General features: G+C 42.9%; 1 protein-coding gene across 1 annotated transcript in view; it reads left to right on the forward strand.

Annotated features, from left to right (window-relative positions):
- Positions 1-367: 367 nt before the first annotated feature.
- PIWIL4 (piwi like RNA-mediated gene silencing 4) overlaps positions 368-25,126 on the forward strand; it is a 45,209-nt gene continuing 20,450 nt past the window's right edge. The window contains exons 1-10 of the mRNA XM_060605327.2: positions 368-580; positions 1,778-1,856; positions 4,580-4,705; positions 6,624-6,838; positions 11,405-11,526; positions 12,945-13,025; positions 14,524-14,721; positions 16,469-16,580; positions 20,957-21,080; positions 23,488-23,605. Coding sequence (XP_060461310.1) covers positions 512-580; positions 1,778-1,856; positions 4,580-4,705; positions 6,624-6,838; positions 11,405-11,526; positions 12,945-13,025; positions 14,524-14,721; positions 16,469-16,580; positions 20,957-21,080; positions 23,488-23,605 — 1,244 coding nt within the window. The 5' untranslated portion in view covers positions 368-511. The remainder of the gene's footprint in view (positions 581-1,777; positions 1,857-4,579; positions 4,706-6,623; positions 6,839-11,404; positions 11,527-12,944; positions 13,026-14,523; positions 14,722-16,468; positions 16,581-20,956; positions 21,081-23,487; positions 23,606-25,126) is intronic.

Below are 25,126 nucleotides of genomic sequence, written 5' to 3' on the forward strand. Positions count from 1 at the left end.
TTGCAATGTTAAAAATAAATAAATAAATAAAATGTCTTCCAGATTGCAAAGAAAAACACGAGAAACCCGGTTTTCAAAAAAGGGCAACAGATGAAACAAAAAATGGCAGCAGATGTAAACAGACAACTCACGGAATGGAAAACGCTGTGGCTGTCACAGCTAGGTGTTAACGCACACTAGTGAGCAGAGAGGACGAACGGAGACCAGAAGTTCGATGCAACCTTACACACGCAAGACGGGCAAAACCCAGACGGGTGGAAGATGCCAAATTTGGGAGGGGAGTGGAGAGCAAACGGAAGTCCGGGCCTCCCCCTCCCCCCACCCCAGCCACGGGCCACGGGCCACGGGATCCCGGTGGGCGGTGCACGCCCCTCCACCCCCGCGCGCCTCCGTTGCGTCTCTCACCACGGTGGCCCCCCGGCGTCACAGCCTCGCCCTCTGGCCGCCATGGGACGAATCTCCTGACTGAGACCTCGCTGCCTTTGAAGTCGCTGTGCTCTTGGTGGCGAACATGAGTGGTCGCGCCCGCGTGAGGGCACGAGGCAGGGCCCGCAGCCCCAGCCCCGCGGACGCGCCGTCGGTGTGTAGAACGCGTGGCCGACGCGGTCTCACTGTCTCCTCTTCTGCCTTCTTCGTGGACAGCGGGTCCTTCTGCGCTGACCTCTCCCTGTCTGCTGGGAAGGCGTGGCGTATCTTCCCTTTCCGCTTTGAGCCTTCCCGGGGTTTCTCGCATTTTTCCCTTCTGCGGGGGGTGGGGTGGGGGGGGTCTCATCCGAGGAAGATATTCATGGCGATATTTTGCTTAGCGAAGGGTACTGGGAGCTGGAGGCCGGTGTGTCAGTCTTTCCTACTTTCTGAGTGTTGCTTAGTTACTTGACTCGGTTCTAAGTCTCCTGGTAAAAAATTCCTGCACCTTCGATAGTACTCTTATAGGGCATATAGCCTGATATGATTTGTCTCCCCAATTCATGCATAAAAATAAGTAATTTCAAGCACAGATGTGGTTTAGATTCGATTGCTATTTCTCGACAAACAAGGCAACGAGGTTAAATTGGCTGGCAAATCAGCAACTTTTGAGCGATGTGACTTACTCCTTGTCAGTCCTTCGAGCAGTCTCGTAGACCAAAGGTACTCAAAAGTGGGTAGTCTGTGGTCATTGTGCCTTTACTTTCATGGCATTGCTTTCTCTTGACTTCATGCATTTTTTTTTTTTTTTCCTTTGGCAGTCCAAGATACTTTTCGTCTTGAACGACAAGAAATAGTTACTGCGAGAAGAGAAAATATTAAGGGTTCTCTCTGTCTGTTTTATGAACTAATTTGGGACCCATTTATTCAGGAGAGTCCTCACCCGAGCTAGTGACCCAGGTCGCCTGGGCCCAGTTTATTTTCTTGCTACTAACGTGTTCATACTGGAGGCCCGGCGTGTGGAGGCTGTGAAGGCAGGAGCTGTGTGTGTTCGTGGGTACCACCTTCCGTGTGATGAATTCCCCGGGCAGGAGAGTCACAGCTGCCTCTCTACACCTCCAGGGTGTGACAGCAGCGTCTGGCTCACAGTCAAGATTAAGGTCTGATAAATGGGGAAAACTATAGCTTGTCCTTGTCTTTTTTTTCTAGACTGGGCAGTCTCTTCGCATCTCTCAAGCGTTTTCCCTGTTAGCATTAGCTCATGGTAATCTGATGACTTAAAACATGATACAGTTCTTATTTTGTGTTAACCTTTGGGTTTATGATTTAACATCTTAAATGTAACCAAGGTGTTTTTTTCCTCCTATTTTAGCCTACATCTGTTGATATTAGTGCCAGTGAAGCATCCTCTACTGGTGACTTTGCGGGAACGAGCAGGATTTCCCAGACACGTAAGTGCAACCCCGTCTGTCCCATCCGGCTCCTCTCCATCTGAAGGGAACAGGAGTGACCACTCAGCGTTACAGCAGCAGGCTCACTTCTCAAACATTCCATTTACCTTTTCTTGGAGGATCCCGTGTTTGTGTGTTAGGTTTCTTTGGGACTCCCCAAACACAGTCTGCTGCTGAATTTCCTGAGACTGCTTGGTAGTTGGGCGTCCACAGGCACCAGGAATCCAGTTTTCTGATCTTTTCCGTTCACTGAATAATTAAAAAACATTTTTAAAAAATTCTTTATGAGGGGCACCTGGGTAGCTCAGTTGGTTGAGCGTCCAACTTCGGCTCAGGTCATGATCTCGCAGTTTGTGAGTTTGAGCCCCGTGTCGGGCTCTGTGCTGACGGCTCAGAGCCTGGAACCTGCTTCGGATTCTGTGTGTGTGTCTCTCTCTCTGCCCCTCCCCCACTCACGCTCTGTCTGTCTGTCTCTCTCTCTCTCTCTGCCCCTCCTCCACTCACACTGTCTCTCTCTCCTTCGGAAATAAATACACATTAAAAAAAATTAAAAAAAATTCTTTATGATATATGGATGCCCATGCCACCACGCTGCGGGGATGGAAGAAACCTGGCTTACCTATGGCCACGGCTTTCTTCTTTTTTCCCCACCCATGGTAGACATCACCATTTGATGACAGCTCTCTTCACTGCAAACCCAGATTTGGCCTCAGGGTCTTGTCAACATGCTACTGCAAGTAGCCGCTATCACAGTGTGGGGTGGTGTGCCCGTGCGCTGGTTTGCGAGGGCCGCCGTGACAAAGTACCGCGGACTGGGTAGTTTGAACAATAGAAGAGTGTCATCTCATAATTCTGAAGGCTGGAAGTCCAAACCCCCGGCGTCCACGGAATTGGTTTCTTCTGAGGCCTCTCTCCTTGGCTTGTAGATGGCTGTCTTCTCCCTGTGTCTTCACATGGTCTTCCCTCTGTATTTGTCTGTGTCTTGATCTCTTCCTATGAGGACACCAGTCATACTGGATTAGGGCTCATGCTAATGACGTCATTTTAGCTTAATTACCTTATTAAAGACTCCGTCTCCAAATACAGTCACATTCTGAGATATTAGGGGTTAGACCTTCAACATATGAATTTTGGGCCACACAATTCACCCCATTTGACTACTGCCAAAACCTGTTAGCCTTCTCCCTTGTTCTGACTATGAAGTGATTGATTGATTGCTAACAACCATGTAAGCTCGAAGCACTAAGGTTCTCCCAGACTCTGTGAATCAGCAGTCTGTCCACCATCATGTGCCTGGTTCTCTTGTTCTCCACCAGGGTTTTTCCAACTCTACTGAAGGACCCTCTGTGATCTGAGCTCACAGAAGTAAACTGGTCCCTCAGAAGACCTGTTCTGAGAGGCTGTACCTCAGGTCCAGCACTCCTGCCACCATTCAGAGGCTAGTCCAGCTTCTCTTGGGAATTTCTTTCCATGCCTGCTGCCCATCACTTGCAACTAGCAAGTGCTGGAGAGTGATTTATTTATTTATTTATTTATTTTTAAAAATTGTGGCAAAATATACACAATGTAAAATGTACCATTTTAACCATTTTTAATTGTATGGCTCCATTGGCGTTAAGGACATTCACATTGTTGTGAATCACATCACCAGCACCGACTCTGAGTGACTTTTTATTTTTTAACCTTACAAAACTGAAACCCTACACTCATTAAGGAATAACTCCCCATTTCCCCCTCCCTCTAGCCCCTGGAAACTACCGCCTTGTGGTAGATTGATTTTTTAGAAACTACCCAACATCTTTTGAAACCAAGAGCAGTGAAGGATATGGATAATATAGCAAGAATAATTTTTATAAACACCTTTTTAAATTAAATAAATTTTGTGATTTTCCTGGGAGACTCAGACTCCACTGAGAAGGGGATGAACAGTGGTCTTGAGCAAGTGTTGGTGTCATTGGGGGCAGTTGCAGTGACTTTGTCAAAAGACAGTAGTCAAGTCAGAGCCCTGGAGATTGGTGATATTATTACTTCCTAGTAATACTACTACACTTTGTGACGATATTCTATATTTTTCTATTTTCACATTGTCTTTGAAGTACCAATGTTGTATCCAAAAAAACCAGCATCTCTTCGTACCTGTTTAAACAGAAAACGTTCATTTGGAAACAGATTTGACTTTCATACTTTCCAGAACCTATGAGTAAATAACATGCCCCAAGGTGAAATGCTGGCTTTCATTTCCAAGGGAATGATCTAGAATAAAAACTGATGGCAGTGTTCTGGGCATTTCAGAGCAAGAGATTCAGCTCCAGTCTGGGAAGAGGTTGGTGTAGACAGTCTTAGTCTGTGACTCTTAAGGGTGTTTGTTACACAGGAGTTGAGGGAGGGAGAGCTACCCCCCATAAGTGAGTGTGGAGAGAGGCCTAGGGGATAGAGCTTTTTCTCCATAGCCAAGAGGAGGAGCAGACTAGATCAAAATGTTATGAGGTAGAATTAACTCATCACTTTGTTATTTCTAACAAAACATACCATGCTTCCTTTACAATTGTCAGTTTTTAGGCTGAAGACTCCTGTATAGTCATGATTGTTTTCAGCAGAGTGGGCCAGTTTTAATTAAAGCCACGAAAATCTGAGCTTTGGTTATCAATGCACTTTTGATATAGTAGTTGTAAACAATATCACTGGAAAGAAATAGACATTATGGCATTCTCTTCATATATTAGATGGTGTATCTCCTGGTGATGCAAGATGTCCTTTCATCCAAAGAGGCGGGAAAGGCAGACGGGACTTCATGGATCTGGATGTCTGTACCAGAGAGAAATTGGCCCATGTGAGAGATTGCAAAACAGGTACCCTCTCTTCACGGTACTTACTTTTTGATTGTTACCAAAGCTTGCTTAAGGAATTTTAATTTCTAGATCTAAAGTAAACAAGTTTATGTAGTGACTTAAAAGATACTTATTGAACATCTGTTACGTTCAAGGCATTATCCATACACTAATTGTTTTATCCTCAATTCTCTCCTTTATTAGTAGAAATATTAATATTTCCCCAAAACATTTCACTTGTTCAAAAGATTTTCTCCTTCCACCTGGGATAGGGGTTAAAAGAGATGCGCTGTCTCTTTTCCAGCACTTTTCCTATATGGGAAATAATAACCTCCCTGGACTTAAGCCGTGAAAAGAAAGATCTAGCCTATTTTTGGAATTCCTAACCCAGTTTCCAGACTCACCCTTGAAATTGCACCCAGAGTTGTGCGCACATGCATTTTGAGGAAAGTAGGTCTGTTGTCTTCATTAGATTGTTGAGAGGCTTTGTGATACTGTCCCAAAAGGTAAGAGAGACTCCCTGAGGCAGATCAGTTTTCTTCAAACTCCTTACAACCATGCAAAAAAAATTAAGGGATAGATATATTGTTATCTATATTATATTGTATGTTTAACATACACACGCTAACACAAAAAAATTGAAACTAAGTCTCATGAGACAATGCTTGCCCTTATTCTGGTCCACTCTGTTGCATTCCTGTCATTTCGTAAAACATAATTGGTCATCTCATATATTTCCATAACTTCAGCACTAATGGGTCATGATTACAGTTTGCAAACACTGGTATAGATGATTTCCAAGCGTCTTGCCAGCTCTGATATTCTAGGATGACTCCTCTTTGTCCACGAATATGAGCAGCTAAAATATGTTGCCATTTCCCAGGATACAGGAAAAGAAAAGAAAGCTTTTCTTTAATTAAAAGAGCACAATTAGTTAATTCCTTGCTCCTAACAGATGTCTACCGTATGTAGAAGCTGAGGAAATAGGCATACATGATGTTTTTTCTTTCTTACCAGCTTGGGGGCTCATGTTTCCACTTCCTCCATGAAAGAAAGCAAAATAGTGCCCATTTGGTATAATTTTTTTTTTTTTTTTTTTGTAACATGAACACCGGATGATTCCCTACAAGGAGAAGTTGGACGTAACTCTGCATTTGTGTCCTCCTTGATTCTGTCCTAGAGGGAATTCATGCCATCTTGAGCACAGAACAGCTATATTGAAGCCAGCTCTGAATTTGTCCTGTAGGTTTTGAAGAAGTGAATAAAAACTTCTATAAGGGATGCAGTTTCTGGAAGCACACATGGCCTCCCTGTGTGTGCAGAAAACAGAAACCCAGAGGCCTTGTCTGTTTTTACACATAAAAGATGTGTGATTTCTTTTTCTCTCCCCTGTCCTGCCCCTCTGTCTCTTCCCTGGGACTTGTAGAGTGGTGTAACCACTGATTGAACTGTTCCAGAATTTTCACAAGCATGGGGGTTAACTTTTGATTATCTGGATTTCCAAGGGGCTGGGAGCTGTGTTCATGGAAGAACCGGACGTTTCTTTATAATCCAAGAGCAGGATAATTTCAGAGCAGCATCTGAAAATATTACCTGAGCCAGTTTGAATTTCAGATGCAGAGCTGGAAGGCAAGTTTTGGAAGGAGTCCTGGGGTAGTTGAATTCTGACGCTTCTCTTTTCCCAAAGAGAAGAATATCTGTGTCTTCTCTTATGTACTTATGAGGTCTGCTTTACACATGATCCCTTTTAAATTCCTAAATGTGTGTTTGTAGGACTCTATAAGGTTACCAGGCTATAGGTTGTTAGAGCTTGTCTTGTGTCACTGACACAAGCAACAACTAGGCAGGAGCAAATAAAATTGTTAAATGATGCGATCATTATTAGCATGGTGTGATTTTATTTTGGTTTAAAAAAATGTTTTTTATTTGTCTCCTTCAGGTTCCAGTGGAGTACCTGTGAAGCTGGTCACAAACCTCTTTAATTTAGATTTGCCCCAGGACTGGCAACTATACCAGTATCATGTGACATATGTTCCAGATTTAGAGTCTAGAAGGCTGAGAATTGCTTTGCTTTATAGTCATAGGGAACTTTCTAACAAAGCAAAAGCATTTGATGGTGTCATCCTTTTTCTCACACAGAAACTGGAAGAAAAGGTACAGTGTGGTTAATGTTTATACTTGCACACACATGCGTATACTTACACTCATCCATGTATATTTAAGAGGTTAGCTGATTGTCTTAACAGTTGGAATGAGTGTTTCACTCTCTCCTTTCCTCTTTCCTGTTCCCATGCCTGAGAGCAAAAAGATTTCCTAATTAAGACCTCATCAGTAATTGATTTCTTAATTAAGAAGCTGATGATCTGGCATTTAAAAAAATAAGAGCTGTAATACAAACACTGATTTTTTAACTACTACTTTTTTTTTTTAAGGCAAAGTGTCCTTGAAATAGGCATCCTTTTTAAACTTTTCCCCAAATAGATAAGACTTTAAGAAACACCGTATAGCCTATGGATGGCTTCAGAGCTTTAAATTTACTCTACATTTTTTGCTTCTACACAGTTGTATCTGTGAGTCCAAATAACTTTATATCTGTTTCTGATTCAAAAACTGCCATTTCTTTTATCATATGAAATGAGTTATTGATATCAGTCTTAAGGATTTGTTTTAATGGTGTGATCATTGAAAATGGCAATTGCATGATTCATATTCCTTTATCCATGTTTTTATACCTTCAACATTTTCAGTCCTAAAATATATTGTTATTGACGTTTTTATCATATGCTTTGTTCGGAGGCAGTATTAAAATCACTACAACGATAAAAAACCTTATTAGTAATTGATTTCTTAATTAAGAAGCTGACGATCTGGCATTTAAAAAAAATAAGAGCTGTAATACAAACACTGACTTTTTAACTGCTACTTTTTTTTAAGGCAACATGTCCTTGAAATAGGCATCCTTTTTAAACTTTTCCCCAAGTAGACAAGATACAAACCAAAAAGAACCAGTTTTTTTATAAAAAATTGAAATGGAACATTGGATTAAAACTTTATGCTTCTATTCCTGAGAAAGCTTAGTCTTTTAGTTCAACATTTTAGATAGGACAATACCAAGGCATAAATTTAAATTTCTGGACTCCACATAAATCTCTGTGAGTTTCCTCAAGAAATGCATTCTTTTTATTTTTAAGAGAGTGAGAGCGCATACACACAGTAGGGGAGAGGTAAAGAGGGAGAGACAGACTCTTAAGCAGGCTCCATGCTAAGTGTGGAGCCTGACACAGGGCTTGATCCTACAATTCTGGGATTGTGACTTGTGCCAAAATCAAGAGTCGGTCGCGTAACTGATGGAGCCACCCAGGTACCTGAACAAATGCATTAATGAGCACTTTTGGGGCCTATATCTTTTTACAAGAGCCTAACATTTATAGGAGCTACTTGAGTGATTATTTTCTCTGGATATGCAATTTGAAAGTTGTACCATAGGTTTAAATTTAGTGGCTTGGAAAATCCAGATGTGTAAATTTAGAAGCACTTGAATTCATCCTAAGTCCTTACTGATTTAGTATTTTGTTCTATGACCAGATATTGATAGCACGCTAATATACGGCGCCTCTCATACTTGAATGATATATATTTCAGGTGTATTGTTATAATTAAAAATCATCTTGTTCTTGTACATACATCTGTAGTAACAGTAAATTAGATATGTTAGTATTATATACCCACCTTGAGTAGTCCAGCTTACTTCAATTGTAACCAAAATGGAGAAATTTTACTCTACAGATGCTCGGAATAAGTTAATATTACTTGATTCCTATTCAAAATGAGCATGTGGTATGTGCCTTATTGTTGGGGGTGGAATCTAATGAAGAGACAGCTGAGTAAACACCTAGTGAGACAAGCCAGGCCTATCGATTTTATTTCCCAGACACAGGTGATATGGGATTTAGAGAAAAGAGTGTTGTCTTGTACCTTATCAACATATGACCTGCTACCCAGTGACAGTGAACTAGAAATAGTAAAAAGAAATAGTGTCCCAACAAACATGTTACTATGTTCACCTTTTTATTCTGGTCTTCATTTGTCTCAGGCTTGTCTGGCACTCCCATCCATCCTCTACACACTTTGCGGGGTGTTCATTTTTGTTCAAAGAGCCCCTTCCACTAATCATTCATTGTACTCCCACACAGTGCAGTTCTAGAAGTCCTGTTCTGCTGCTCCCTGGCCTTCCGCTGTCTTGCAGACCCCATTTGTGTATCTGTGGCCATGACCTGGATGGCTGTCACTAGTCACATCTATTTGCCATTCTTATGCATTCATTCCGCACTTCGAAGGGGCCTGGTGTGTGACTGCCATCATAGAGGAAACCAGGAAACCGGGACAGATAAAACAAGGTTCTTGTCAAAACACTTCAACTTAGCGCTAAAGTCATTTCCAACTAAATACAGCACAAGGTTATTTATAAATGAATACAGGACAAGGTGACATTATTGAGTGCGTGCTCTGTCAGGCTCTTTATATGTGTGATCTCGTTTAATCCTCTCATCACTCCTGGAGCCTCAGAAAGGTTAAGTATCTTGTCCAAGGTCTTTATAGAGAGGTGGATGAAAGATCGTTCCCAGCAGGATACTTGAAGGGAAGCAATACTGGCTCCTAGGATTTGGATCAATGCAGGGGATGAAGGCGGTTAGAGGGAATTCTGAGACAGAAGGACAGGAAGGAGCAAAGGCACAATGATAGAAGGGGAGGGGCATGTTTTAGCAACTTCTGATCATTCAGGTTTAGCCAGGAAGGAATGGAAGTTGTGCGTCTAATGTAGGGAGAATCTTAAATGTCCTGGTGAGGGATAGGGACTGCCCTCCATGGACCACTGAAGCCTTTGAGAGAGGGTTTCCATGAGAGCTGTGTTACATTGCAGTTGCTCTCATATCCCATTGAATGGTTGGCAGGAGAAAGGGGGAATATTGATAAAGTGCCCCTGGAAAACTCTGGGCAGGGTGTCAGAGGGGCTTGAAGAAAGGTACAAAGTGCTGCCATTTATTTAACCTTCCTGAGTGCATGGATAAGGATAAGGATAAGATCAGTGAATTATCTCATGTGATTTTCACAACCTGTGACTTCGGTGAGACTTCCTCCCATTTTAGAGATGGGAAAAGGTCTTGAGGAACTTTAGTAGCTTGCTGTATATGACAGGATGTAAGAGGCTGAGGACCAAGGTTTGTCCAATTCCTAGTCATGCGCTCTTAAGCCCTGTGGTAAATAACGGGAACAGCTAAACTAGATAAAGGTATTGTCAGTGTAGAAGTGCTAAGACTTGCCAGCCGATTCGCTGGTGGATTGACAAATGAAAGCCCACTCTGGCACCAGCAGCCCCGGCACTGGATGTGTGGGGATGGACGTTAACAGACACAGGAGCCAAGGAGTTGGCATTTGGTAGGGAGGGTATAGGCAGCATTGATGAGTTTGCTTAGAGGGCTGTTAGGAATGCAGATCCCAGATGGAAGTCTGAGTGGGGACCACTGCTGTCACCCCCACACCAGCCCCTCAGCCAATGTCCTTTGTTGTCTGAAGCCTTTGTCCTGAAGTCCCTACGGCAGTTTGAGAGCATCATGCCTGCTAGACTTCTCTTGGATGTTGATGAGCTCTTCCTGCATCCACCCCCTTCTGATTTCTCTCAATTTTATTTGAGGAAGAAATCATTTCATGCCCCGTGAAAGGACCTGTTTCTCTTTGTTTCCATACAGTAAACCATTCCTGCCCTATATTTCTGGTTGAACCTGAAAGTGATTGAAATTACACTTTAACTATAGGAAGTAGGGATAAAATACATAAATACCTGTTAATGAGCTGACCTCTTCTGATTCCTTACCCTTCTGAAAGATCCTTGGTCGTTGATTTTTATTGACTGATTTGATCATTCTTTTATTCCAAAACCCTGTACCAAGTCCTATCTGATCTAAAAAGTTTTACATTTCTTGGAGAGCTGGTATAGAAATTTTCATGCATTCATTCTTTTGTTAGAAGATTGTTCCAAATAATGAGAAGCATACGAATTTCTCTAGATGTTTCAAAAAGTAATAAAATCAGGTTCTCTATCTGTTTTCATGTCTACTGATTACTCCCCTCTTTCCTCACATTTACTTCCATTCTTGCAAATCTCCTCTCTTTATGTTTCTTCCTCTATTCTTCTCTGTTCTTCTGTTTTATGAAAAACAGTTGAGAGACTGTCTTTTGGAATCCACAAACCCAGAATGAGCAGGACAGTCCACATATAGGTTTCTGGGTGTCTGTGAACACCCTGAAAATAGGTGTATCATTGTGGCATACAGGTATGTAAAGTTTTCTTGGGACAACGCCTGCAACTTTAATCAGACTCTCGAAGTGATTTGTGACCGGCCCCCCCAAGTTACCTCTGCTCCCCCCACCAAATAAGATGAAGAAACCTTGCTCTGGATTTCTCTTTGGATCAAGTCTCTGTACCCTAAGCCTGATTTTGATTCTCCATTAAGATCTTCCAGTAAGAGGAGAGAAACGTGTTGCTTTTCTAGGATTAGCAAGATAGAAAAATCCTCCAAGTGTAATGTGATTAGATTACTACATTACTAACACCTGCAGTTTTGTTTTGTTAATGCATATTAAATTGTGATGGCTGTATCATATCTAATTTTTCACACCCGGGGACAATCTGGAGTGCCTATTAAGTGCGTCTTTTCCCAGGTCACGGAGTTGTCAAGTGAAACTCACAGAGGCGGGACTGTAAAGATGACTATCACTCTGACAAGGGAGCTGCCGGCAAGTTCCTCCGTGTGCATCCAGGTCTTCAATATCATCTTCAGAAAGTGAGGCAGCCCACGTGTTCATTTAATTGAGGCTAGAGACACCTTTCATCACGGAGCCAGGGTGTGACGGCTGTCAGCCATCTCGTGGGCCACCTGTGAGCAGCAGTGTCGTCCACGGGGCACTTCTCCATGGACTTTCACGTACGCGTGGAGTACTATGCCCGCAGTCCCTCACAGCCTCTCACTGGCTCCCATCTTGTCATCCAGTGCTCCTTGAGTGGGGACAAAGAGCTTAAGGGTTGTGATGTCTCAGAGATAGCAGCTGTGGGTGGGGGAGGGTTGCCTTTTCCTTACCCTCTCTCACCCTCCACCCCAGACTTAAATATTCTCTGTTACTTGTTACCAGCTGCTTTCTGCTCTCGCCCCACCCTCAGCCCCCTGCCCTTCCCCCCATGAACCCCTGCGGCAGAAGGAAGGGTGTGATTACACCACTCAGTGTCCTTGAAATTGATGCAAGGGTTACTTGCTTCAGTGTTATCTGGGATGGAGGGTGAAACTCCATAAAATGCAGATTTCCTCGACCCTCCCTGGACCTAGTAAACAGAACATCAAGAATGGGGCCTGAAAAATCCATATTTTGAGTACACTTTCTAGATGACACATGGCAACACAAAGGCTTGTGAACCACAATTTTCCACACTGCTGGTGTGGACCAGCAAGATGATATGTCCAGAAACCTTTGACGCCAGCCCTTTGCTCAATAATGGCCTCTGGACAGGAGGAGGACGGAGGAGTTTGGTTGTTGGGTTGGGCACATGAAGGAATCCACCCCCACCCCCAGATGTATTATTTCCTAATTCTAGTCAGAGATCTTGCTGAGCAGCCTTAGGTCATATGTTCAGTATGGTCAGATATGCAGGCTGAGGCTCAGTGTCATATGGTAGCCCAAATCATGGAGTTATAACCCATGTTTTCTGACTTGAAATGTGTATACTTCCCTCATGCGGTGGGCGGCCTCAGATCAGTGATGTGTCCAGCTCCACAGGTGACCAGGATGTTAGTTGCTGAAGAGGCAGCCATGCCATGTGGGGAGCTTGAGTAGCCTCACGAGAAGCCGCTTCCCCACCTCAAATCAGAGAAGACATCAGAAGAGCCTTCAAACATGGCTTGCCTCGCTCCATCCATGCTAACCAGTGTGTGACAACCACAGTCCTATTGGTGACCACGTATTTATCATTGCAGTTAAGCGCGGAGGACAAAAGCAATTTCAGTGATACCATTCTCAAATATGAGGAAGTGATAGTTCTCATATACACACACGTGCTTATATTTAGCATCCAAACCTTCCAGCGCTAGAAGAATGAGAGTTCTATACTTTCTACATACTTTTATCGGGATGTTCAGCATGGGTACAAACTTAGAATTATACCGTTATTAACTGATGTTTACCAAATATTTAAAAATATATATACTTGCAGGATCTTAAAAAAGTTGGCCATGTACCAGATAGGACGGAACTTCTATAAGCCTTCTGAACCAGTGGAAATTCCCCAACACAAGTAGGTTTATTTATATTTTCTGTTACTCTGAAATTGCGGTAACGTGAAGAACATAATTTACGATGCAATATTATGCGACGTTATGCCATTATGCCTCCTCTGAGAGACTGTGTATTATGAAAAGTAATGGATTTTTTTAATTTTCAAGGTTTTTTTTATAGAATGGTGAATGTCAGTGTGAAGCTAGCAGCCTGTTTTCTTATATTGGTGTGCTAGATCATTATCATAAGTCGTGGAAGGAATTCAGAAACTGAGTTTTTTGTGCATGACAAGTAGTAATGAAAGCAGAATAAGCTATATTATGTTATACCACATATTGATCCTCTGCTTTCTTGCTGACAGCAAGTTTGGTTGATGTTGGGTCAGCAGAGGTCAGACGAACCAGTCGACTAAACGGGAGAAGACTTTTCACTCCGAACTGGGGAGTGGTTGCTTTCGGGAAGGTGGTCAGCTATGTCTGCAGCGGGTTGTCAGCTCTCCAAAATAGTGGTCAAGCTAAAGACAGAGAGGCAGTGGGTAACCCAAAGACAGATGTGTAAACAAAGGAAGGAGTGCATAAAAGAAAACGAGGGGCACAGTGTTTAGCCTGCGGGCAGGTAGGGAGAACATGGCGGGGTTTCCATATGTTAATTCAGTGTGTCAGAGTAGTCCATGGAAAGCACCCTGTTGGTGGTCTCACTTATCTCCCAACCTGGATTAGAAACTCTTGTAGGTCCAGTGTTGTGCTGGGCTGGAGTGGGTGCCCGGCGCACATGCTTGTCCTAAAGGCTGGCTGTGAATCAAGTCCACAAAGTAAACTGAAACAATTAAAAAAAACATATTTGCCTGTTCTTTCATGTCTTTTCCATAAATTTTTCTTTTCCAAGACTTCAATCCATGATATCCATGAATGTAGAAAGGAGTTATAGCCTCTGCTGTGGTGTCCCTTTGTGTGTTTGCATGTGATGTCATTTAGATTATTTCTTGCTCTCGTGAAGTCTGTACACTGTCTTCACCGTTGAGTCTGCGTGCTTTTCTGAACCTTGAAGTTTTTGCGCTGGGACGCACAACTCCATAAATGTAGTAATCCTACAGCTGTGGCTCCCAACCAAGGGCAGGTTTGTCCCCCAGGGGTCATTTGGCAATGTCCGGAAGTATTTTTGGTCATCACGGTGTGAAGGCTATGCCTGGCTTCTGGTGGGTAGAGGTCAGGGGATATTGCCAAACATCCTGTGGGGCACCGGACGGCTCCTGACACAGAATGATCCAGTCCCAAATGTCGGTAGTGCCAAGGAGGGGGGATGCTGTTCTCTGGGATGCATTTATCATAAATATATGCTTAAAGACACTCCCCAGCTAGAAATAACTAAAGATTTTAGTCAGCAACTGGAAGAAATCAGACTGAAGAAAGAGTGTTCTATAAAATCAGGAAAATTGGAATATAAAATCAAATCATCACTAAAAATGTTTATTGTTTTATGATAGGGCATTTCAAATTTATCTATCTATCTATTTGAAGGTTGTCCCTTTGGCCTGGGTTTGCTATTTCTGTGTCACGGTTTGAGAGCAGGCTCCTATTTACTGCTGATGTGAGTTATAAAATACTCCGGAATGAGACTGTTCTGGAATTCATGACTGATCTCCGCCAGGAAACTACTATGTCCTGCTTTACCCAGACGTGTGAAAAACGGCTGCTGGGTCTCATTGTCCTTACAAGGTAAGATTAAGAAAACTTCCTGAGGGAATGAATTCTTTTTTTTTTTTTTTTTTTTTTCATTTTTTTAATGTTTATTTTTTGAGAGAGAGAGAGAGAGAGGGACAAAGTGTGAGCAGTGGGGAGGAGCAGAGAGAGAGGGAGACACAGAATCCAAAGCAGGCTCCAGGGTCTGAGCTGTCAGCACAAGAGCCCATCACGAGGCTTGGCTTGAACCCACGAACCATGGATAATTAACCGAACACTGTACCCAACTGTGAGATCTTGACCTCAGCCAAAGTCGGACACTTAACTGACTGAGCCACCCAGGCGCCCCGAGGGAATGAATTCTTTATGCTGTTTGGGAACAGGAATAGCCACAGGGCATTGTCCTGAGCACAGATCTGATCAGTTTACTGGCCTGTTTAGACCTGGCCATTCTCAGTTGACTAGAGTTCAGACTTCCTGGAGTGGCCTTCAGGGACCGTCCACTCCTCACACGGCCGTACAGCATCTCTTGCTGCACCCCTCTCCCCACTCCTGAGAGTCTGCACTTTGCTGCTTCAGTGCCTTTGCCTGGATTTTCCACCCTTAATTCTGCCTTTTTAAAGTTCTATTTCCACAAAGTCCTGCTCATACCTCACTGCTTTTCTGAAGCCATCACCTGTCCACTCAGCTGGAAGTACTCAGTTACCTCCCCTGTGCTGTTCCCGTAGCACATTGCTCATAACCCTTTTATTTCATTTTATTCCGTCACAGGAGAGAACATCAGGTCCATGTCTCTTCTTCTCTGTAAGATTAGAGGGGCTTTAAGACCAAGATCTTTCAAATCCCGAGGTTTATCTGCATATAATTTTCCCTGCATGCACATTGAACTGAGTTAAACACGGATAGATTAGGTTGCTTCCTGAGTACCAACCACAAAGCTTACCATGTCCTTCTTCAGTCCACAGACAGTTCTTCTAGAGGACGTGTTAATCCTCTTTCTAATCTGGCTTGGAATTTACACTTCAAGTTGTTTTTTCTGGGTTATATAGCAGGGCCATAGGCCTGGTTGTCTTCCATACCACCTGAGGAGAGAAGGCCACCCCTTGATCCTCTTGTCATGATTGCCAAGAATTAGCTTATCACACTATTCCAGAGTAACCTTGCAAAGAACCAAGAGCCTAGGAGTCAGCTGACAAGGAGGTTCCTGTCTTGCGGCTGGGGCAGCATGCAAGAATATTCCAGGCCACACAGTGCTGCAGGGGGAAATAGACTTTAGAATGATCTTAGCCAGCCTGCTTTGCAGTTTGGCTGAGGGCCAGCCCTCGATGGGAGATCACGTGGGATACCCAGCTGGCATGGTTGATCAACCTTCTTCAGGTGCTTTTTAGCAGAAGAACTGTCTGGGAGCTCAAAAACTCTGAGTGATACCAGAAGCTGATGGGAAAGCTTTGAAAATGGGAAAGCTTTGAGCAATGCTTCACCCTTTGAACATATAGGAATAATTTATCTGAAGTTAGAGTGTCTCTCATTGACAAAGATTGTGGTCTAATGACTTCCTTACCAGTTTTGTTGGAGAATGGAGGTCTTCCTGTATCCTGAAGAGTTAATGAATGCTCTTCTCAGATAAGATCCAGTCATTAAAAAAAAAAAAAAAAAAAGACTATTCTTGTATTACTATTGTAATTTCTGAAATTCTGGAGTCTAATACTTTGAATTAAAGCTGTAGTGAAATAGCCGCTTGTATGATTTGGAAACATTTGTGAAGATTTCTTGCATTTCCCAGATACAATAACAAAACCTACCGCATCGATGACATTGACTGGTTGGTGAAGCCCACGCACACCTTTCAGAAGCAGGATGGCACTGAGATTACCTATGTGGATTACTATAAGCAGGTTGGACTTTTGTACTTTATTCTGGTCTCTCTTCCTCTTAGTTTAGAGAAGTCTCTCTGTTCCTTTCCAGAGCTAACAAGTCCCCCAAATTGTCAGGCTGAGACAGCTTCTGACATAATTCTTCGACTTGTCTCTTCCGCTCCAAGCCTGCCTTCCCTGGCTTGGCTCAGACCTGATCCTGTCTCCTGTTGTCCTTCTTCCTGTAGTCTGAGTAATTTCCCTTAAAAGCGTATCTGATAATGTCATTTCCTTGCTTAAAGTATTTCCATGACTTTGTAGTACCTTAGAAGCCAGTCCTAAGCTCCTGGGCAAAGCCCCTTTATGATCTGGCCACTTCCTGCCACTGGAGCCTCATCTGTTACCACTTTCCTTTGTTCTGCTGTGCTTATGTTTGTGGTTCCTTTAGTCAGTTACTCCTACCCACCCCCCACCCCCTTGCATCCTCATGCATGTTACTTCCTCTTCCTGGACTCCCCTTCACAGCCAGCCAGTCAGTCATCGACACCCTTCAATACTCAGCTCAGCCGTCAACTCTCAGGCAAGCCCCATGGCACTCTCCCCAGGGGCCCCTTCCTGCATTTAGCCCCATCACATTATCATGGGCAGGATGTGAAGGGTCTGACTTCCCTCCTGAACTTTGGGCTCTTTATTTCTGGATACCCAGGGGAACACGGTGCCTTGCCTTGCAAGTAGCAGATACTCAAACATTTGTTGATGGAATCTCCCGCTGCCTCCAAGAGCGTGATTCACAATTATCACCATCACTGTTACCTCTACCCCCACCTTCCCCTCTGAGTTCCTTACAGAGTCTCCTTCTCTTTAATGTACAATCGTATTTCAGTCTCCAGAATCTCACAGATATTTCAGAAAACAAACACATAGCAAAAACTCTTCCTTTCTATACTTTCAAGAATATATATGTATAATTTTTTTTCCTTAGCTGATTTCTTTGGAAGGTCATCTTCACTGGCTCCAAGCACCTCTTCTGTTCTTCCTCCCTGAAAGCTCCGTAGTCTGGCATCCAGTCTGCTGCTATGGAAATAGCTCCCTTTAAAGTCAAATTCAGCTACTGAACTTATTGTAAGGGGCTTTTTGTGGCACGTGACACCAGTGACCACTCCCACCCGACTGAGTGGCTCTCCTCTTTGACTCCTGGGCACAGCCCTGATGGCTCCCCCCCAGATTTTGTTGTTGAGTTTCAGCCTCCTTTGATGCTTTCCCCTTCCTTTCCCTTCAGGTGTTAAATGCGATTATTCACCATGGTTCCCTCATATAGGATCTCCTCTTCATATCTCCAGACCTCTCAAATACAGTATTTTTGCCCTTGTTCGTGAATTATACTCATTTCCATTTTCAGACCATATTTTCATGAATGTCCTGCAGGCATTTCAGACTAACATCATTCATTCTGAATTCGTTGTCTTTCACACTCCCGTTTCTCCTTGGAAATTCAACCTCTTGCTTCCGTCCTCTTCTTTACCCTCACCTGCTCATTCAGTTGTCACCAACATCAGTCCTGCCTTCTTTATCTGTGGATTCTCCCAGGACCCCATCTCCCTTCCCCAGCCCTATAACCGCTGCATGAATGCAAGACGACTCACGGATCCCCACCTGGAAGATTTGGGTCACCCCCTTATGGTGCCCTTGCCCCAGCTTTGTCTTCACTGTGCCCTGTTATCCTAACTGCCCTGTTATCCACACATCTTCCTGAAATGCTACCCAGAAAGGTGGTTAAGAGCATAGGCTATAGAATAAGGTACTCCTGGCACTGGCTGTGTGACCTTGAATAAATCACTAAACCTGGAGGATCATCTGTGAAGGGGAATCATTGATCTGCCTTCATGGGGCCTGTAACGCAAGCATAGAATGAGGTAGCCATGCCTATAGAGTTTTTAGCCCAGTACCTGCACATGGCGAACACTGGATAAATGCTGGAGACCCCGCCCCTCTTTTCCCAGCCTCCCCTTTCTTCATCTCTGGCATCCCACACTTTGGTCCCATCTCACCTTTCAGCCTCATCTGTCACCGCATTGCCACCAGGCACCCCATGCTGCTGTCACCCCATCCACTCGCTGTCACTAAATGTTTCTCAGCCTTTGCTCGTGGCCACTAGACACTGGCATAAATCCACACCACACCTTTCCCCTTCACCACCAGCTAAACCCTTAACTTGCAAGTCACGTGTCACCGCATTTGCAAAGTCCTCTCTGACCTTGCTTCCTGTCACATTCACAGAAGAGCTAGTGATTCTCTTCTCTGAGCACTTGTATCACGCATCATGTTGCTTCTAGAATGTCTTCCTTGTAGAACAGGGATGGCATTTGGCTAACCCGTGATGAATAGTGCCTAGCAGAGCATCTTGTGCATGATGTGCTCCATAAGTGTTTGTTTATTAACCACCAAGTTTGTTGAACATTTGGGTTTCTTTCCTGCATGATTAAATTTGTTCTTCCTTGAACAGAGGTATTTTTAGGACCTGTGACATTCTGAAAAGAGAATCATGGTAAAATCCCACTCAACTTTCTTTGTAATGAGTTGCGGTTCACTGCATGTATGTTGTAATTAGGGAGAAAAAGAAAGAAATTGTGCCAATTCTAGAATGTCTTCCTCTCTGTCCCAGGGAAAGGAACACTAAATTACAGTGTAGTCAACTCTCAAAGTGGACATCTTGATTTTGACTTTTATATTTCTCCATTTTATTTTATCATGAAAAATATTTTCAAATGCTAAGAAAACTGGGCAAGGGAGAAAGTAAAGATTACCTTATGACACAGTTTAGGGGAGACAATTCTTGGCCACGTGCCAGGTAAATGCAATACCCTCTTCCTGGAACATGCCCCGGCGAATCTTTATACTCCCGTATTCCCTTCAAGGTGCTCTTTTGGGCTCTGCTTCCTTCGTGAAGCCTTCCCTGATTTACCATCCATGTATTGTTTTCCTACCACCACCTTTCCTCCCCAGGGACCCAGTACTGAATGGTGTAATAAGCAGAAGTTCCCAAGTCTTAGAGGATAAATCCTGGCTGTGCTGATTTCCAGTTCTGGGACCTTGGGAGGGTTGTTTCACTTCTCGTGATATTTCCTCGTCTGTGGAGGGGATGAACTAGTATCTGTCTCATAGGTTTGTTGTTAAGATTAAGTGAGGAAAAGTAGAGGTGCTTAGCACGTCATCCTTGTACTTCTCATACCTTGTTTGTAGAAGGTGTAGTTGTATCAGGTAGGGATTGTGCCTCTTCCATTTTTGTGTCCACTGTGGTAGTGGCGTGAGATGTTTACTGTACTGACAAAGTCACGTACCAAACTCTCCTTCTATGAAGACTTCGCCAAGCTTTTTAGCTATAGCATTCGTTGCAATCAGCACTTCAAACTGCAATTTCCTGAATTGTTTTATTTTAATGACTAGAAGTCCTTACTGAATAGAGAAACTCTCACTTCTTGCCTCCTTAATTATGATTATTGATGTCAGCATCACGTAGTGCCCAGGCATTTAGTAGATTATAATTCCAGTTGTTCTGTCATTAGTGTTGAGTAAATTACACCGGAAATGAGTGGTAATTGGAACCTCTGCTGTTGGAAGGTAAATGAACTTTTGGCAAGGTGAGAATGTTGAAATTCAAGGTTAGGAAGGGAAAGGGGGTGGGATAGGAGTGAACAGTTGCCAAGGACTCATTAGAAACCAGACACCATGCTAGTGGTTTATGTCAGATGCCTCTGAGCTACTGTTCACCTCATTTCATAGTTGAGGAAAGGTAAGTAACTTCCCCAGTGTCACAGTCCAATTAAACAGAAGAGCCAAGGATCAGGTTCACATTTGCCAGACTTCAAAGCTGCTTCCCTATAACATCAGGCTGTCCTGGAAATTAAGGAGACAGTCATGCTTTTTTGGGAAATCTGAGGTTCATTCAATATAACCCACACCCCCAATTTGTGTGTGGATATTTTCAGAATGACTATAGATGCTCAGAGCCAGTTAGTTACACATGGAGTTGCAGGCCTCAGTCATCAATAGTGGAAAGGCTGGCACTGAGTCCCCTCCACTGGGGCCACTGAACTGTGTACACAGCCAGCTGGAGGCTGTTCTGACTCTGGATGAGGCAAGGAAATAACTTCTTTTCTGTTTTAATCTACAAAATGCCTGGGCATCGCATTGTAAAAGATAATCATTAAAATCATAACACTGACTCTGAGAAGTAAAAGACGAGTCCTAGGAGGGAAGTAGAAATGAGTGGGTAACCATAGGGATTCCTAGGGATTTTATTTCTTTATTGGAAAGATTTATCTATTCACTTTAGGATTACCTTGTGGCTTATAAGCAACGATGCTTATTTTACAGTGTTTCCATATTAATTTTTCCCTCATTAATCTTGCATTCTATAGCAATATGATATTACTGTATCTGACCTAAACCAGCCAGTGCTTGTTAGTCTGCTGAAAACCAAGAGAAATGACAACACTGAGCCTCGGGTGGCCCACCTGATACCCGAGCTCTGCTTTCTAACAGGTAACGTTTATGCTTTATACTCTATCAGTCAGGCTGTTGATCCAAGGCTCAAGGCATACGCTCAAAGCATATCAAGGCTCAAGGATCCAGGCAGTGGGCAGCTAGTGGAGTGCCAGAGCATTCATTTAACCCATGGACGGTGGGCCCACTAAGTGATGTGTTTTATAGAGGAAAGTGGGAGGGTAGAGTGCCCTTTGGAAATTGCTTGGCACAATAGGGGTTATATGCTTTTTTAATCTCATGCGTTCTGTTTGTTACTTTGACATAAAAGAGGCCACCAGATATTTTCTGAAAACCAAGCTTCTCTTTTTTTTACATGCACTATTCAGTCTTTTATGTATGTGTCTTGAGCCACTTCATTGAGGTAGTGATTGACATGTCAAAATCTGTGCATATTTAACTAATACCATCGAATGACTTTGGGGTAAGTGTACACTTAGAAAACCGTCAGCACCCTGAAGGTCGTAGGCCTGTCCTTCACCTACCAAAGTTTCTTGCTGCTCCAATTATTATTATTATTATTATTACTATTATTATTATTTTGACGCACACTGTTCTATTTGACTTCTGTGTGATTTAAGTATAATTATAATTCTCTCCATTTTATGAGTGAGGGAACCAAACCTTGCAGATTGCTTTAAGTCCCATGCCTTTTAATAGGCAGGATTAGGATTTAAACTTTTACCTGTTTGATTTCAGATCTTAATTTCTTTCTTATGGTACCTCTCACCCCAGAATAAGAAAGGGGATTCTAGGGAGTCAGTTAAGCTTAGAAGTAGAAACCTTTACTATGATGTTATCCAGTTAGAGAGCTAAAAGGGAGTAGCCAAAAAACCAGTGTGAGTTAACTTTATTTGTGAGAGACTCTAGAGGTGCTAGTAATTAATAAGAAATAAGCTCTCAAGGTTAAACTCTTCTAATACAGGAATAGTTTACAAATGGTAACACCATGTATACTGTTACCTCAGGGCCTTTGCATTAACTGTTACCTGTGCCTGAGTATTTAAAAAAATTTTTGTATTTATCTTTTTAATTCTAGTATAATTAACATACAGCATTACGTTAGTTTCAGGTGTACAGTATAGCGATTCAACAATTCTGTACATCACCCGGTGCTCATTTGGATAAGTGTACCCTTCCTCCCCTTCATCTCTTTCACTTATCCCCTCACCCACCTCCCCTCTTGCAACCACCAGTTTGTTCTTCATATTTAGGTGTCTTTCCTTTTGTTTGTTTCTTTTTTTTCTTTGTTCGTTTTTTGTTTCTTTCTTAAATTCTATGTATGAGTGAAGTCATGTGGTATTTGTCTTTCCCAGTCTGACTTATTTGACTTAGCATTATATCCTCTAGATCCATCTATGTTGTTGCAAATGGCAATGTTTCATTCTTTTTTATGGCTGAAAAATATTCCGTTGTGTATGTATGTGTATGTGTGTATATGTCTGTATATACACACATACACACACACCAGATCTTCTTTATCCATTCTTCTATTGATGGACACTGGGTTGCTTCCATATCTTGGTTATTACAAAGAATGCTTCAATAAACGTAGGATGTATATATATTTTCAAATTAGCATTTTCATTTTCTTCGGGTAAATACCTAGTAGTGGAATTGCTGGATCATATAAAACCAAGCTTGTCTTTAACATTTTTGAGCTTCCCTAGCATAGGAAGCAATATGACTTTGATTTTCTTCAGGTACATTGTTTGCATGTTACCAAAGTGATCCTTGTTTTCCTTTTGCATGAGTTCTAGAAAGTAATCCTCACTCTACAGTAGAATCTGACTAACTGTCCCGAGTACTTTTGATCATGTTCACTTGATTAATAGGGTAGGACTAAGCAAGGAGGACTTTCTGCCTTTTGCATTTTGGGAATCAGTTACGATATGTATATATTTATTTCACAATTAGAAAAATTAATAAGGATATAATATTTGAAGGAAGGGATGATCCTTGTTCATGGTATTCTAGATCTGCACAGTCCCATGTGGTGGCCACTGGCCACATGTGTTTAGTGAGCCCTGGAAAAGTGACTGAAGGGCCAGCTGGAGACATGGGAGACATGCTGTGAGTGTAGAATACAGACTGGATTTCTAAGACTTAGTATGAAAAAGAGAAAAGAGCTCCTTAGTTTTTATGTAGTGATTGCATGTTGAAATGATAACATTTTGGATATATTGAGTTGAGTAACATATACTATTCAAGTAACTTCATCTGTTCTTTTTGGCTTTTTTCCAGTGTGGCTGCTAGAAGATTTAAAATGACACGTGTGGCTTGCGTTTCTTTTGCATCCAGATGCTAGATCTGAGTCCATTTAAGTGGAAAGCTTACAGTCTGCCTGAGCTGGGCTGGGTTACATTGCATGTTCATTTTTCCACTTTGTTTTCATTTACATTAATAGGGCTGACCTGCCAGGCAACCTCTGACTTCCAGCTGATGAAGGCTGTGGCTGAAGAAACACGCCTCAGTCCTTTGGGAAGGCAGCAGCGCCTGGCCAGGCTTGCTGACGACATCCAGAGGTACTGGGCAGCTTTGTGGGGTCAGAGGGTGTCCTTCCTAAGGCCTAGTTTATGGAATTGGATGGTCTACAAAACGTTTCATTCCTTGATGAACATGTCTCTTTCCTACTGACTCAGAGCAAGGCACTTTTGGATTGCGTTGGCTGGAACCAGGGGTTCACCCCAGATGCTCAGGACTACAGCCTGCAGGGGGGTGGGGGGGGAGGTGGTTGGGGTCCATGCTGACAGAACTACCACCCGGCTTCAACAAGATGACTCTTGCTTTCTTCTTTGTAAAACATGGAGGTTTGGGTAAAAAATTGAATGAAGAAAAATGTTGTAATTTAAAAAACAAAAAACCCCCGCCACCTCAGCCCCCCAATATTCACGGTCAAGAATGTTCAGTCTCAATATAGTGGCCTCAGCACAGTGACCATTAGAAGATTTCTACTGTGTGTTCTTTAAGCTTAGGAATGCTGTGTGCCCTTTGGGTTAGCCCATCTGGCCCTCAGACTGCACTCCTGTCCTCTTTCTGACAGTTGGCTGTCTCTTGGGATCCCAGCTGCTCCTGTTTTCCCTTCTGACCTAGTAAAACTTCACTGCCCCCTGCTATAGCCTCATGTAACTGTAGGACATATGTGGCTAGTGCCCACATCTTGAAATGATCACATTTTCAACTTACTGAGTTAACAGCATACATTTTAAAAACAATTTTATTTGACAGTTTTTACTTTTGTAATGCAGCTATTTAGAAAATTTAAAATTACATATGTGGGTTGCTTTATATTTCTACTGGACAACATTGTAGAATGGCCTTTTTTTTCTTTAAAGATACAAAACTTGGAGGACGAACTTGGAAATTTATGTAGACTGAAACGTGTGTGTGTGTGTACTCAGTGAATGTTTGTTTAATGCGTGAACGAATCCTGATTGGTGTATATCATTTCAAATATTTTTAAATGCATGTAATAATGTTCATTTTAGGAAAGTGGCATAGCACTGTGCATTGTGTTTTTTTTCAGTTTTTTTTAATGTTTATTTCTGAGACAGAGAGAGACAGAGCGTGAGTGGGGGAGGGACAGAGAGAGAGGGGGACACAGAATTCGAAGCAGGCTCCAGGCTCTGAGCTGTCAGCACAGAGCCTGACGCGGGGCTCGAACTGACAGACCACGAGATCACGACCTGAGCCGGAGCTGGACGCTCAACCAACTGAGCCACCCAGGTGCCCCTGTGCATTGTTTTTGTAACTTTTTCTTGAACATTTCCATAGGATACATGTGAATCTCTAATGTCATGCTCATGATTTCATAGTTTTCCATTTTGTGGCTATGCTTTATGTCGTTCATCCTGGGTACCCCCCAGGCTTATGCCTGCTTGAGAAGTTTCCGGGTTCTCTCCCCTTATTCTGGGCTCTGGCTTACTCTTCCTGCCGCCTCTCCCTGCCACCTTTCAGGAATCCCATTGACTTCAACCCAGTTTCCTGACTGGAGATTACCCTACCCATCTCATCTTGGGCAGATAGCATCTGCCGGAAAATAATTC

This window comes from Panthera onca, chromosome D1 (assembly GCF_046562875.1).
Source record: "Panthera onca isolate mPanOnc1 chromosome D1, mPanOnc1 haplotype 2, whole genome shotgun sequence".
NCBI classification, from domain to species: Eukaryota; Metazoa; Chordata; class Mammalia; order Carnivora; family Felidae; genus Panthera; species Panthera onca.